Below are 15,392 nucleotides of genomic sequence, written 5' to 3'. Positions count from 1 at the left end.
GCCTTTTTTAATCAATTTATCAAAATATAATCCTGGTTGTTGACGTCGGCGCCAAGGGAAGCGCAAAGGACCAGGGCTAAACGCATTCGTAACGGTCCATTTAGCTATAATATGGATTAGCTCGTATTTTAAGCATTTGGCATCTGGCATTGCATCGATCATATATACACCCTTTTAATTTTGTAGTACCGATTGGTAGTTCTTGAAACTTAATTCCCTTATTACTTGGCATGAACTAGAATAATATCGAATTGCATTTCAGTTTAAATCATCGCTCGCCTCCGAAACGGCAAATAGTAGGGACATTCGCATTCACACATCCGCCGACTTCGACCTCATAAAGCATGCTTGCAGAAAACTCTCTCATTACCACAAATAAAAATCTATCAAAAAAATATCAAAAGATCAAAAACTCATTGCTGATTTCCTCTAGTTCCTCTATTTTTTCAAAATTGCATCGAAAACACACGATACCACCACCAACACCACCACACAACACATACGCAATAAGGTCGAAAATGAAACAATTGGCATTGAAACATGCGCACACACATACCAGCATAGAAACACTCAAACATACACGCTCTATTCCTCACACACGCATACACACTGTTTGAAGGCAATATCAATATATATATGAAACGATATATCGAAACATCTATAACCGTAGCAATTAAGTATTAATTGATCAAGAAGAAAATGGCATGGATTCAGATTCGAAATAATTGAAATAAACGCATTCTGCATACTAAATATAAGGCAGCGGAATGGCAAAAGTGAAACAAAGTAATTTGGCAGATGGAAACGCATGGATTGGAACACACGCACATACCACACACACCCACTAAATGGTCGGCGTTTGCAAAAATATATATCTATATAAACTGCATAAGAATATAAGAACTCATTGTTTTTGCACGCCCCAAATAAAAACCCCTTTATGTGACATTTTTACTAATTTTCTTTGTATTTCCTTTTCGTTTCCACCGTTCCGTTTCCGCTTCCGTTCCATCTTTCCGCCGGCGCAGTGGTTAACTGGAAGCTGTTTCCGTTCTAGTGAAAGTGCAAGGCAGCAACATTTGGGGAACGTTTGGAGCTGGCACGCGGACGTCACTGCCATCGAAATTGGACGAGGAAATGTTTGCAGTTAAAAAGTGTTTTTAGCTAGAATTTATTACTATTATTATTTCGTATGAAAACCTATTGATTTGTTGTTAGTTCTAGCCGCAACTAATTTAAAATATACCCTGTTAAAAGCAACACAAACAACAAAAGCAATGTTGTTACGTTCAGTACATGCATATATTATGTAATGATAATTTTTGTATAATTTAATTTAATGCAAATTCTTGTAAAATAGTACATATTATTCTGTAAAAAGTTCATCTACACACACATACACCCCACACAAACATACACACCTTTTGGCGAGAAACCTAAATTATTCTTTGATCCACAAATCAATCGAAAGGAAAACCAATAATTATCCCAATTTCCAATGTGATAAACATATGTAATTTGTACTCTTTACTAAAACAAAACAAAACAAAATATTTATCATTTTCTGTTAGAAAATTGCTATAAAGGTGGAGAAACGTTCATAACTTACCTTGCCGCACTTTGCCTACAAGAAAACTTAAAATATTCATTTCATTATTGTATTACCAATTGTTAGAAGTCTAAATTCTAAATAAAAAATTCATTACTCTATATTTACCTAGCCTAATGCTCTCTTTTTATATGACAATAAAAATGTGTAATAGCTAAGTTTTAGTTGTAGTTAACTGAACATCGTATAATAAATGAAACTGTAAATTTATCACACACACAAAATGAAACAAAATCATAAATTAAGAACATAAAATATATAATTTTACTTGTATAAAAAAATGTGAGAGTATTGTTATTGATGGATATATTTTGGTCTGGGAATTTGGAATACACCTGGTTAGCTAAGGATGCCTAAATTAACGTTTATTGGTATAAAATATTAAAATTTGGCATGGCCGAAAGCACATGTAACATTTGATTCAAAAATGTTGCTGTAAACATGTTTAGCTACACCAATTGTTGCTGACAGCACATCAATGTTGCAAAGGTTCCGTAAGTATAGCAACATTAGCCTTGGAGTTGAAATATCAAGCATAAAAACTTATCAACTATGGCAAAACTAAAAATAACAATACAAAGGATTCCTAAATTACCGTTTATTGGTATAAAACTTAAAATTTGACATGGCAGAAAGCGCATGAAACATTAAATGCGAAAATGTAGCTGTAAACATGTTTAGCTACACCAATTGTTGCTGGCAGTACATCAATGTTGCAAAGGTTCTGCATGCATAGCAACATTAGTCTTGGAGTTGGAATATCAAGCATAAAAACTTAGCAAACTGTAGCAAAAATAAAAAGAATACTTCGTTTGACTTTTAATCTTAAAGTTAATTTTGTTTATATTACGTATCAAGTAAAAACAAGGTTTATTTTAGTCCAGCAAGATGATAAAATTTATTCGTCGACCAACGAGTACAGTATCTTATCGCTAGCTTAGAAAGTGACACAGCGCTATACCAAGGTTTCCAATCACCAAATGTAGATATTTAAATGACCACACCAATTAACATGGTTGTGTAAACGAAGAAAATTAAGTATTACAAAAATCTCCAGGCAAGTCCAGCATTTTGGATATTCCCAACATGAAAGGCTTTATGTTCCCCTTGGGCCTGCTGGCACGGGAAGGAGGTACCGATTGTATGTAGCCACATTCTTCACCAGAGCGGCCACGGATAGCATGCAGACCATGCCGGCGGGCATAAGTTTGCCGGAACGGTTCCACCTCATGCCCATTAATCCGGCCAGAAACAGGGAAGTGCCCAGTTGAAGCAATGGACGCGGTGTGTCCTGGGAATTCAGATGGGCGCCATAGCCGAGCAGGGCTCCAAAGGCCAGGCCAGCACCCAGCGATGGAATGGAACCTGCAAGTGAATAATGAGGTTGCACAATAGAGAGTTTGTAACGAGATTTTCCATTGGGGATTCACAAACTCACCCGCCTTGGCGTAGCCCATGACTCCGCCGGCGGCCACCGTGGCAGCGTACACATAACCGAACCAATCTACCGGCATTTTGTTAGGTTTTAGTCAGAATTACTTTGTAATCTTTGTTTTGGTAGGCAAGTAATAGCAGTAATATGACCCTTTCGTTGTACTAAGAAAATCTCAATTTTCGATTCGAAAAATTTCAATTATCTGGCATCCCTGCAAAGGGCTTCCACTTTTTTTATGATTTTAAAAGTAACTAATTTTAAAGAAATGTGTTTTAGAAAGACACATAAATTTAGTTTTTAAAAATGTATCAAATTTCGAATTAAAAAATGCATTCATACAAACTCTTAACAGTCAAAAAACAGCAACATTGCTGAACAGCTGCTCGGAAAGCAGTGTGACCAGCCGCTTTTATTCGAACTTTCCCGAACACTATTGGCAAGCAGAGAGACCGCACTAACCAGCAGGCAGCTTCCGGATGGCCTTTGTACCAGCAGGCGTGAATTGGACTCAGAATTGGCAATAACAAACTCTGTTAGAGCAGGAGCAATGAAACCGTGGACAGCCAGAAGAAGGGGACACTGAAGTCTGAACGAGACGCAACGCCCACAATCCCCCAGGCCAGCAGCAGAAATAGTGTGGAGTCGAGGCACCCTGTGTGTGTGCTCCGCTGTGACGCAGTTACACAACAAAATTCTCTGTGCAGAGAAGTAGGCGCCCAGGGGCAGGGGCACACGATTTTAAGTCAACTATCATCGCCACAAGCTGCCAGCTAAATCAAAGTGTGTGTGCCGCTACCGCACACTCCGTGGAGCTCTGACGCCGAGCCGGCAGAAGCCCCCCGAAAGCCCCCGAAGGTTCGCTCGCCGATCGATGACTATTTATAGCCGGGAACATGCGATTGCAATTGATTATCTGCTCTCTTCTTTTCAGCTCAGGGTCACGAAGGCCGCAGTTTTCACTTTTATTCACTGTCTCTCTGTTGGGCGAGTTCATTAGCGGACAATCACAATGGTTGTGACGGCCTCCACCTGCCGCACAGAGACGGTGTTCGATTACAGCTGGAAGGACGTTGTGGTGGCCTACTGGAACCGCTACCCAAATCCCTACAGCACACACGTCCTCACCGAGGACACCATCTCGCGAGAGGTGCGCGATGGCAAGCTACGCTCGCGGAGACTGCTCTCCAAGACCAATCCCGTGCCAAGGTGGGGAGCTCGATTCTACAACAATTTGCCGGTCAAGATTGTTGAGGACTCGGTGCTGGATCCGGTCAAGAAGACGCTCACCACATACACCAGGAATCTGGGCATGAAGAAGATAATGGTAAGTGAACGAAACTAGGAAAAGTTTATCGGTGTCAAAAAATTAATAAATATCCTTGGTTTATTAACCTTTCCAGAACGTCGAAGAAATCGTCGTGTACAGCGAGCAGCCGGACGGAAGTACACTGGCCGAGCGACGGGCCTTTGTCAGTTCCCAGGTCCTAGGATTCTCCCGCGCCATCCGAGCCTTTGGACTCGAGCGTTTCAAGTCCAATGGCGTCAAGGCCTTCAATGGCTTCAATCACGTGCTGCGGCGAATGTTCCCGCACAGCCACTTGGGTGGACAGCATCACCAGCCAGCTATAGCGGCCCCAAGTGATTTGTCCGTGGCCACATCCACCACGGCAACGTCCTCCATCAGCAGTCACAGCAGCAGCACCACGGATAGGCTCAAGGGCGCCACCAAAGTGGGCTACGAGTTCTTCAAGAGTCACGCCTCCAAGATTGCGCAACTGTTTTCCGTCAAGAACTGAAGGGTGGCCTGTTGACCCGATCAATTGTATGATCTAAGTCTAAGATCTAAGTCTTCGGTTCCGGGGTAGAACACCGGACTGAGCTGGCCTGTGGAGAAGCGAAGGAGTGGGAGGCGGACGGAGGCATCGGCTGCTGTATTTCACATGTATTCCAAACTTAAAACCAACTAGATACTTTGCTGCATTTCATTCCGTGTGTGCGCGAGCCAGCCGGCAGAACCGAACGGAGGCACTATTTGCTGAACACATTTTCTGCATCCTCTACAAAATTCTATAATTTATCATTAGTAAGTTGCACTCTATTATTATTACCTCTGAATGTTGAGCCAGAAAGACGAAATCTAGAAACATGACGTGTGTTAAATTTGGTATTTCTATTGTCAACTGTTGTATATTTTTATTTTCAAAAAAAGCGCACACGCGTAGTTAACTGAATAAAAAAAAAAGGAAACAAAAAGTAGATTTTCATTTGTTATTAGGTTCAAGTACATGTTTTAATTCTATCAACTTCGGTTAAATAATACCAAAAATGCGAAAAAATTTCAATTTTAAAATCAAATAATAGCGCTTAACAACACTGTGAACCCGCAAAGCTTGTCAACACTGTTAGCCCGCTGAAAGCTTTTCGCAGCTGGAGTGCTGCTAGTGATGATCGCTCGACCAAAAAAAAGCTTAAATTTATACACAGTTTTCTATAAGCATAAATCTTTGATTTCAAGAATACAGCTATATGTAAAATAAGCTAAATAAACTTTTACATAGACAATATTTACAGTAATTTAAATTCATATTTTATTATTTTAACTTTTTCAGGCTGTTCCATCTAGCTGAAAATAAGCTTAAATGGCAACACTGCTTCTGGGCGAATGACAAAAAGCTGCGAGCAATATAAAAACAGGCGTATTCTGAGCTTTCCGCTCAGTTTCTGGAGTCGCGCAACAATATAAAAAATAGTAAAAAATAATAATAACTAACTTAGAGCGGTAGAAGAACTGCAGCAGCAATTAAGAGAGCACAAAAACAAGAGCAACAAGAAAAAGCAAATACCGTACAAATATCATCACTTACACAGTCACGTTTATGGCGCATCAGGAGAAGCAGAAGCAGCAGCAGCAGAGACGTCGTCCCGCCTCCCCCGCCGCCCACAGCAAAAACAACAACAATAAGCAGGAGAGCTAACACAAAAAAAGTTAAACTTACCTATATTTTTGCTACCATTCTTCGTAAAAGTTTAAGTTTTTGTTGTTAAGCCCAGAGCTCCATTGATTTATTGAGCACTGCCGCCCGTCGCCGCCAGAGAGTTTTCAAGACGTTGCCAGCTGTTTCTGGTCTCTTCTGTTCCTTTTTGGAAAGAAAGTGAGAGCTTTGCCGCCCGGTCAACGTCCTGCGGAAAGAGAACGAGAGATAGAGAGCGAAGGTGAGCGAAAGGACACCGGTCTCTGCCGCTCAATGCAAATGTATTATTATATCTGGTAAATCAGAAGAAGTAGCAAACAAAGTTGTTAAAGATAAGCCCAAAAGACCTACCGGCCGACCGGCAAACCTAATCAGCGCAGCTGCGTAATCCCCCGCGAACCAGAAAAAAAACAGACCGAAACACACACAACATGCGCCTGTTCCCAGTCCGCTTCTCGGCCTCCTCGGCCTCCTCCTCGATGGCGAGCTTGGCGAAAATGCTGGACTTCTACTCGGGCTTCAACCCATCGCCGCTCTCCATAAAGCAGTTTATGGATTTTGGTAAGTAAATATTTTGTACCTGTGTTAGGGAACCTTTATTTTAATTAATCTTATCGGAAACTGTATAAAAAAATACAACTTTCCTTATTAAATGTTTATAAAAGTGAGGTCTTGTGTCTTACGTAATAGATAACTAAGGGCTAAGTAATAGTTGCTTAGGAAATTTATATCTTAAAAGAGATTTTATTTTATTTTTTATTGTATTCTGAAGGGAAGGATATTGATAAAGTGGACTTCAGACTTATAAATGAGACAGTTATTATTTTTTTAATATTTTAATTGATGAAATTTTTATAAAAAGAGCAAAGGAATTTGTGTAAATATACCAAGAAAAAATATTTTAACCTTCTAATAACTTAAAAATTCGTTTCAATTTATTAAGAACACTGCTAAGACCTTGAAAAATAATTCATTCTCACACTTATAACATAGTTTTGCCAGTAAATAATATTCTAATTTCATCTTAAATTTCGTTTATAATTTACTATAAAACCTGATCCGACTCTAAATGTTTAAACTGCGCAAAATTCCCGTTATCTAATACCCAATTTCGTTTCATTGAATTGTCAATTAAGCATTTTTATTATTTCTCTGTGCGGCAAACAAACTGTTGATTGTGCTGCGAGAGCGTCAGAGGGAGACCGAGAGACTTGCAGTATAAACAATTGAATTGCTCAGTTCAATTCAGCTTAGCTTTTGGCTTTTCCTCTGCTCAGCAGCTGTGTGCTTGCAAAAAAACGGAAGTCAGAACAACTCGGCTTGTTTACGAGAGCCGCTTTGAATTTATAAACAAGTTTTGGCACTGAAACATGAGGACGGGCAAAGGAAAAGCGTTTATTTTTTTACCGCCCGCCCACACTTCATTGAGCAGCGGCGGCAATGACAGCCGGCACGTGGCCTTCAATGACGTTTCAATGTCACGCCCAACCTCTTGAAGGATACATATATGTACAAACCTATGTATATCCCGAAATCCAGACCTTCAACCTGCCCCAATAACCAAACACGCAGGCAGCCACCCAACCCCACTCAAACTGAGTGGCTTTCGTGCACAGAAAGTTATACTTGTGTTGATTATTTATTTAGGAATGTTTTTAGTACAAGAAGGGGAATAAAAAACTGAAAGGGGAACACAAAATGTTTATAAATCATAAAACTGTGATAGACTCTAAAAATTGTCATATTTTATAGTAGAAAAAGTTTCCAAAACTTATATAAAACTCAATTTAGGTAGCTTTAAAATTCACATTACATTTTCTTATATAAAATTGTATATAAAGAATATATAAACAGGTTTAAAAATCCAGCTAACATTCAGAGAAGTATATAAATCAATTTAATTTTTGTAAAATGTGTACTTTTCTTATTTATTTTCTGTGTACACAGCCTGAACTCGAGTTAAAAGTTCCTCAGCCTTATTCTCATTGCAACAAAAATGGCAACTGACGTGAGCAGAAATAAAAGGCAGGCCAAGTAGTAGCACAACTGGGGAGGAGAGAAGCCTCCTCCCCTGGAGGCTGAGCTATTATCATCTAAAATTAGAACCAAACAACAAGCTTCGCTGCCTGCCTTTTAGGGCCACTTGTGTTTTGGTATTTTTAAGCAGACTAAGCAGGCTTTGTTTTTACCTTTTTATATGAACGAAAACAACGAAATTAGTTTACAAGCTTTTATTACTACCCCACACTCTGGGCCCCTCATCGAACTGACCAAATAAATAACTAATACATATTGTATACCTGCCTATACTTGAACTTTGATGTCATAGATAAGGTACGCTTTCGCATGTGTTTTGTCGCCAACTGTACTAGGCCGGCACTTAATTGTGTTTTGCTAGACTTTTGTGGGGGTCCATAAATATCGAGTAATTATGTTCTATACCTATAGAGCGTGTTGCTAGCTTGTTATTATTGGTTATTGTTTTGGGACATTGTTAATATATATTATCATACCCCCAAGCTAGGTGATGATTCAGGTTAGACATCGATTAGCGCTTAGTAAGGCTAAGTGTACTCCGCTCAATTTGAGAAAAAGGTTCTAAAATTCGCGCCTGAGTGGCGGACGAATGAGTCTCGTTTCCAAAGTATAATGCTTAATTTCGAGGGCGCTCACTATCGCATATATAGAGTTTATAGTATTTCTTGAGGCATAAATCCGAAGGCCAAGTTTTGATATCAATGGGAAATATCAAATAAAGAATAACGCTTGTATGTATATATAGGGGGGCCTGTTTTTTGGATCAGGTTGATCATGTGCCAATTTTTGCGTGTGTGTGACAAAGAGAATTAATTACCAAACGCAAAAGAGAAGTGCAAAAACACAATGTCTGACAATTCAAATGTTTCTTATTCATGGTATAACATATATAGTAATGGAAAAAGTTCTTATGGATCAAAGATCACTGTGACCATTTCGGGGCAAAGTCCAGGGAGGCTGAGCACCTCATTTTCGGTTGAACTTTGGAACCGCTTTAGGGAGAAAGATACACCGCAAACCGGCCAGACGTCAACAGTTGGCCAAAATAAAAGCAAAACACGGGCAAGAAAAAGAGTGAGAGCAGAGGCACCCTCCTTCAGCGATAATAGAGGCATAGACGTAGTCATTCACACGCGCCGTATTTTTGTCACAGGGCGAATGTGAGTCAAATATACATATGGATTTTCGGGAGATGGTGAGAGAGAGAAATTTGGCCATAAATTGACTGCCAATGGGTTTTAGCTGATGCAATAGGACAGGGCCATTGCCGTGCCTCAAACAGCTGTTCTCTACAAGAAGAGAAAAAAAGAGGGGATGGTCATGGTTTGTGCCTCCAGGCTTCACAGCTATGACGTTAGCTGTTCCTAATGTAATTGCAGTTGACTAGAAAATTGAGTCGTTGCAGAAATTGCAGTTCCTTAGCCGCCTTTCACCCTTTCACCCTGATTGCGTGGTGCTGCCTTGCGTTGTAAATTATTTAATGCCCCATTGACGACTGAATTACCCTATATACCCTATTTAGAGTCCAAGCTGATAGTGGGGTCTGGTGTACATATGTGAAAAGCGTAGCTCATTTTCGATTCTACACGCTGGAATTGAATTCGTGCAGTGATAAATTTTCAATTTAACGTCTAAGACACGCAATATTTAAGCTTGATTCATTCGATTATGGATAATTCTTTGAAAAGTACTTATATTTATACTCAAGATTAATATTTTTAAAGGTTCAGAGTTCAAATTAATTAATCATTCGGATTTTATAAGAGACTTAAAACCTTATAAGTATTATTTGTAAATATTTTGCTTGAAGAAAGTATTCCAAAATATATTTTTTAGGGTTAGATGAGCATTTTACTGATTGGGGGGTCTAGATTAAGATGATTTAAACCACATAAATCGAGCCACTATTATGTCAGAATATTCACTCTTGTTTCTAGTAAAGAATTGTTTCAGTTTCCATACAATATTTGGTATTTTTGACTCTGAATTCACTTCCCAAAACAACATTTATATTTGGTGTTAGGGTTTAATTTAAAGACTAGTACCTCAATATGGTTACTCGAATTTTCTATAAAATTTTCACTATATCATGAACGATTTTCTGTCTTAATTTTATACAGAACTAAAACCATATTCATAGATCTACAAATTTATAATCAAATAGTGGTTTCCAAATCAGTAATAAAAAAGTTTGACTAATCCTACTGAGATTATACCGTATTACCTAGATTTATAATTCAGTTTTCCCCTGGTAACCATATGTCGTAACCATCTGCCCCAGCTTAACTTCCTTTTTTTTATGGTTGGCAATTATCTAAATGCATATAGAGTACTTATGATTAAGTCACTTAACGCCTTTTGCGATTTATCGCAAATGAAAGTGAGGGTGGTAATGGCGAACACTTATCAGGCCAGAGGGGCAATGCATCAAAGTCTACATTTTGTGGAGTGCCAGACATCATCATATAGCTGACAAACCGATCAAGTCTGGAGGTTTCTTTATTTTTGTTATTATCAAGACGAGCAAATAAAACTAGAGCTAGAGAGAAAGAGAGAGCGACAAATGGCAAACAAGTAAACAAAAACATAGCATTAAAAGCTTTCTTTTGAGGTCAACTAGTAGGGACTTTTTGGAGCGGGCAGCGCGCGTGTAGAGAGGGGGCGGCGTTACTCTCCCCAACGCTCTCACTATATCTCGTCATATCTCTTAGGGGTCTGGGGTCTTCGATCGGTTTCTGGCAGGTTCTTCTACATACAAAATACGATGAGGTGGAATCTTTGGCTTTGTGCTTGGGTTATTGCCTCTCTTTCCGTGTTCTTTGTTGTTTTTTGGCTTGCCTTTATAACTCGTTTTATTGATTCTGTTTTGTTTTGGCAATTCGTTACAATTGACTCATAAACGAGCGGCTATATAAAGGCGGTTCCAGTCTAATTTATACGGAATAGCCACGTCCAACACAATATCTTGTTTGTTTTTGCTTTGTGTCTGGAATTCCAATTAAGCGTGGCGAATTTTTTCTGGACATCCCCTTCTAGACTAATTACTTATGATTATTATCGCCATTAATTTTTGGCAAAGAACAAATTGATGGAAAAAGAAGGCGTGTCCCTGGTCAAGGCCCCGCCATCGATAAGACATGGAATCCGGCGGCGGCGTTATCACTCCGTACGCCTGAACCGCTCGTTTCTTGCTTTTCTCTTTGTTGCGAAACTGTTGACAATCGGCAAACAAACAACACACAAAACTCAAAACACACTCACACACTGAGAGAATCGGAGGCAAATACACAAATAAAAAACTAACAAACACAAAGGCAAAAACATATGCAAAAGCTTGACGGGGCCAAAGTTTGCTGCGGTTGATTTATTTCGCATTTTGCCACAGAGAGCTTTGAACTTAGCTTGTTTATAAAGTACACAGTCGGCACTATATATACTATCTTTATATACATACATCTGTACTTTTGTAGATATGTAATTGGCTCAAGTACTTTTTGGACTCTCTTGATAATTAATCCAATTGAATTTATGTGGGTTTCAGAATTGTTTTCTTTTGTACGCCACAAGGTTGTTTATTTTTCTTTATTTTTTTAGTACTAGGTTCACATGAGGTTTTCACTCGTGAGCTCATGATCGCCGAATGCTTAGCTTTAGCTGCATTGATAAGCCAGCACCGGAAAACAATTTAAATAATATAGAACAGATGACGAACAAGGGAAATGTTTAATTAAGTGGGGAATTCAATAAGTTCGAGCTACATTCAAGCTATAAATAAAATTAAACTTGTACTGGAATAAAGTTTTTGCTAAATTGAGGCTTTGATCTTTATACCCTTGCAGGGTATTATAATTTCAGTCAGAAGTTTGCAACGCAGTGAAGGAGACGTTTCCGACCCTATATAGTATATATATTCTTGATCAGCATCAACAGCCGAGTCGATCTAGCCATGTCCGTCTGTCCGTCTGTCCGTCTGTCCACCTGTCCGTTTCTACGCAAACTAGTCCCTCAGTTTAAAAGCTATCTGAATGAAACTTTGCATATAGTCTTCTATATACTCTCACTGCTATATATGTCGGAACGGGCCGGATCGGACGACTATATCATATAGCTGCCATACAAATGTCCGATAAATTTTTAGAAAAAAAATTATACCTTTGCTGTTTTTCAATATTTTTGCACCATTTTTTAGATATGGCCATTTTATATTATTTCTGAATTTTGGTAAAAATTTTATGAAAATCGGACGACTATATGATATAGCTGCCATAGGAACGATCGGGAAATTAATAGGAAAAAAATTATAGCTTCGTTGTTTTTCAACGTATTTGTATCTACTCTGAGATATAGGCTTTTTTTATTGTTCTAGAATTTTGGTATAAATTTCATAAAAATCGGACAACTATATCATATAGCTGCCATATAAACCGATCGGTAGATGTATACAATATGTAAAGCTGGGAATGCAAAACTGTAACTGTCAAACTGTAAACATAATAAGTATAGGTAAAATGTAATGAAATAATATCTGCAAGGGTATACAAACTTCGGCGTGCCGAAGTTAGCTTCCTTTCTTGTTTTATATAAAATATCTTAAAAATTGTTTATTAAATAAAATATAATATAGACCATATTTTTAGTCAAAAAATAAAACCTTTACATACTCTTTCATTCTCGGTTTCCTTCTTCTTCTTTTCTTGTTTTGTATTATACCTGAAACTTCTGGAAACCGATTCCTAACTTCTTCTCATTTTCCTCCCTCAGGTCAAAATGCCTGTGAAAAGAAATCATATATATTTCTGCGCAAGGAGCTTCCTGTGCGACTTGCTAATATAATGAAGGAGATTGCCCTGCTGCCGGATAATCTGCTGCACACCAGATCCGTAAGCGAAGTGAGCTCCTGGTACGTGAAGAGCTTCGAGGATGTGTTGGAGTACGAGAAAGCTGAACCCACGCACGACAATCTACAAAAGTGAGTTCCAGAATCCTTAATAGACCTTCAATATATTTATATATTTTTACAATACCCTCTTACTTTCCAGGTTTGTGGCCGATTTGGATCTCATTAGGAATCGGCACAACGACGTAGTGCAGACAATGGCCCAGGGAGTCATCGAGATGAAGGAGAACGAGGGCGGCCAGGTGGACGCGCCCACCGAGAGCTCCATCCAGTACTTTCTCGATCGCCTTTACATGTCACGAATTAGCATCCGGATGCTGATAAACCAGCACAGTGAGTTGAAAGCTATTATTACTTATTTATTATTGTTATTAAATCATTTTATAGCCCTGCTTTTTGGTGGAAATCCTCATTCGGGTGGCCGCCACATCGGTTGTCTGGACCCCGCCTGTGATCTCTCGGATGTGGTGCGAGACGCATACGAGAATGCCCGCTTCCTGTGCGACCAGTACTACCTGACCAGTCCGGCGCTGGAGATTCAGCAGCACACCTGCGATCCCTCGGACAGCCTGCCCATCCGGACAGTTTATGTGCCCTCGCACCTTTACTATATGCTCTTCGAGGTCTTTAAGAACTCGATGCGAGCGGTGGTAGAGCACCACAGCCATGACACCAATGACACATTGCCGCCACTGAAAGTGGCCATTTCCAAAGGCAAGGAGGACATTTGCGTGAAGATCTCCGACCAGGGTGGCGGCATTCCACGCTCCCAGACAGATCAGCTCTTCAAGTACATGTACAGCACGGCGCCGCAGCCCTCGAAGTCCGATCTTCATACGGTACCACTAGCGGGCTATGGCTATGGCCTGCCGATCTCCCGGCTCTATGCCCGCTATTTCCACGGCGACATAGTGCTGCTCTCCTGCGAAGGTTTTGGCACCGATGCCATTATCTATCTGAAGGTGAGTTTGATGGACTTGTAGTGTTCTGTGATGGTATTAAATCCTTATTTTCGCAGGCTCTGTCCGATGAGGCCAACGAATTGCTGCCCATCTTCAACAAGACCAGCTCAAAGTTCTATCGCGCCACCGTGCCCACCGGTGACTGGTCCAATCAGGTAAAATACGTTAAAAAGAAGAAGACGAGCGCTGTCAGCCAGTAGAAGTGCGAAATCAAAATTCAAGAAAAGAACCCGCCTGGCTGTGTAAAGAGTTTGCGCCACCCTGCACCAAATCCAATCCCAGCAAGCCACCCCATTCTTCCCGCATCCGCAACCCAGTCAAGTGAAAAGTGTTTATTTATTGTTTAATGTTTAATCTTAAATACGACTTTTGTTTGTATATTGTTTGTGCCCCAACTCCCCCCCAAAGTCCCTTGAACGATTTGTTTTCACTTTAAACATTTGACATTCCACAAAACGCGGCCTGAAGTTCTGTATATTCTTTTGTGGGAAAGCGAGTGGCGCAGCGCCCTTGGCATTATATATAATTTCGTTTCTAGACATTAATTTCGATTTATATTTATATAAACAAAAACAAGAACATACATACTCCAAGGTACACACAGATGTTTTTGAGAGATTTACGAAATTAGCATATAATTTGTGGATTTTATTTAGGATATCGATAAACTGCATGCAATGTAAAAATACATTTATCTCTTTGAGCGCACACTATTTAATTTTATTGGTTAAGCTATGAAAGTTTTAAACAAATAAAAACTGTTGAAAAGTATACACCAAAAAACACTGATCCCCCCGCCTATTTCTGTTTTGTGATTCGAGTTTGTTTGGGGGTTTTTATTATTATTATTAAAAAGTTACTCCTACTGGTTCACCTGCATTTCCTCTTTACTCGTTTTTCTAATTCCTCACCTAAACGTTTATTTCCTTCCCAAATTTATTTAACGGTGATTTTGTTATATATCTATCTGATGCTTTTGTTGACCTTTTCTTTACTTATATTTAACTTCTTTCAAACTGATGATTTCTTTCAGAACTTTTCCAATCGTTGGCGTTATTTATATGGTTATTTAAAGAATTTATAAGACTGTATCCAACGGAGATGCGCTTGCAGTTCTTTGGTTTTAATTTACTTACCAAAAAATATAGGGAATGCACTCACGATAGATACTCTTTGATCTTCTAGAGCTCGGATATGAATGCACGCCAGCTGTCGGCCAGCACACCGAAACGCTATAGCGACTTTGTCCAGGACGCTTGAAGAAGGACGGAACGAGGCCTTCGGAAAACAGCAACTCAGGTTTAGACAACCGCAACAGGACGAACGATTCAGGAACCAATTGTTGGATATCTATATCACTAGCTCTAGGCAAACATTCCCAAAGTGCAGCAACAACTCAAATTTGTATTCATGGCAGTAACGTGTAGTTATCGTGTGTTGTTATTTGAAAAAAAAAACGCAAAAAACTAATACAGATGAA

The 15,392-nt window shown here is 39.4% G+C and overlaps 4 protein-coding genes across 13 annotated transcripts in view; 3 read left to right on the top strand and 1 right to left on the bottom strand.

Moving 5' to 3' along the window:
* The window catches only part of sona (sol narae), a 50,304-nt gene extending 48,485 nt beyond the window's left edge, over positions 1–1,819 (top strand). For all 9 annotated transcript variants that reach the window (XM_070284178.1, XM_070284177.1, XM_070284176.1 and 6 more), the window contains one exon: positions 1,029–1,819. In XM_070284178.1, the coding sequence (XP_070140279.1) occupies positions 1,029–1,035 (7 nt within the window). In that variant the 3' untranslated portion in view covers positions 1,036–1,819. The remainder of the gene's footprint in view (positions 1–1,028) is intronic.
* Positions 1,820–2,478: 659 nt separating this feature from the next.
* LOC108078147 (transmembrane protein 14 homolog) lies at positions 2,479–3,203 on the bottom strand. Its single transcript, XM_017171789.3, has 2 exons — positions 3,048–3,203; positions 2,479–2,974 (listed from the first exon to the last, which is right to left on the bottom strand). Exons 1-2 carry the CDS (start codon positions 3,121–3,123, stop codon positions 2,706–2,708), a joined length of 345 nt encoding a protein of 114 aa, XP_017027278.1. The 5' UTR covers positions 3,124–3,203; the 3' UTR covers positions 2,479–2,705.
* Positions 3,204–3,489: 286 nt separating this feature from the next.
* Positions 3,490–5,297, top strand: prel (preli-like). The gene is made up of 3 exons (XM_017171788.3): positions 3,490–3,899; positions 3,976–4,368; positions 4,445–5,297. Exons 2-3 carry the CDS (start codon positions 4,054–4,056, stop codon positions 4,838–4,840), a joined length of 711 nt encoding a protein of 236 aa, XP_017027277.1. The 5' UTR covers positions 3,490–3,899; positions 3,976–4,053; the 3' UTR covers positions 4,841–5,297.
* Positions 5,298–5,713: 416 nt separating this feature from the next.
* On the top strand, positions 5,714–15,372 carry Pdk (pyruvate dehydrogenase kinase). Of its 2 annotated transcripts, none has more exons than XM_017171784.3 (6): positions 5,714–6,577; positions 12,815–13,022; positions 13,093–13,283; positions 13,338–13,912; positions 13,969–14,067; positions 15,098–15,372. In XM_017171784.3, exons 1-6 carry the CDS (start codon positions 6,448–6,450, stop codon positions 15,170–15,172), a joined length of 1,278 nt encoding a protein of 425 aa, XP_017027273.1. In that variant the 5' UTR covers positions 5,714–6,447; the 3' UTR covers positions 15,173–15,372. The 2 variants fall into 2 exon arrangements, with proteins under 2 accessions (XP_017027273.1, XP_017027275.1); XM_017171786.3 differs by lacking the exon at positions 15,098–15,372 and adding an exon at positions 14,946–15,011.
* Positions 15,373–15,392: the final 20 nt, after the last annotated feature.

Source organism: Drosophila kikkawai, chromosome 2R (assembly GCF_030179895.1).
Source record: "Drosophila kikkawai strain 14028-0561.14 chromosome 2R, DkikHiC1v2, whole genome shotgun sequence".
Classification (NCBI taxonomy): Eukaryota; Metazoa; Arthropoda; class Insecta; order Diptera; family Drosophilidae; genus Drosophila; species Drosophila kikkawai.
The sequence above is the reverse complement of the archived record's forward strand: the minus strand, read 5'-3'. Positions and strand labels throughout refer to the sequence as shown.

Bases quoted from the DNA above. Each gene is read 5' to 3' on its own strand.
- LOC108078147 (XM_017171789.3), bottom strand. From the start codon at position 3,123: ATGCCGGTAGATTGGTTCGGTTATGTGTACGCTGCCACGGTGGCCGCC. The intron at 2,975-3,047 runs GTGAGTTTGTGA...ATTCACTTGCAG, and splicing joins CATGGGCTACGCCAAGGCGG to GTTCCATTCCATCGCTGGGT.
- prel (XM_017171788.3), top strand. From the start codon at position 4,054: ATGGTTGTGACGGCCTCCACCTGCCGCACAGAGACGGTGTTCGATTAC. The intron at 4,369-4,444 runs GTAAGTGAACGA...TAACCTTTCCAG, and splicing joins TGGGCATGAAGAAGATAATG to AACGTCGAAGAAATCGTCGT.
- Pdk (XM_017171784.3), top strand. From the start codon at position 6,448: ATGCGCCTGTTCCCAGTCCGCTTCTCGGCCTCCTCGGCCTCCTCCTCG. The intron at 13,023-13,092 runs GTGAGTTCCAGA...CTTACTTTCCAG, and splicing joins ACGCACGACAATCTACAAAA to GTTTGTGGCCGATTTGGATC. The intron at 14,068-15,097 runs GTAAAATACGTT...TTGATCTTCTAG, and splicing joins CCGGTGACTGGTCCAATCAG to AGCTCGGATATGAATGCACG.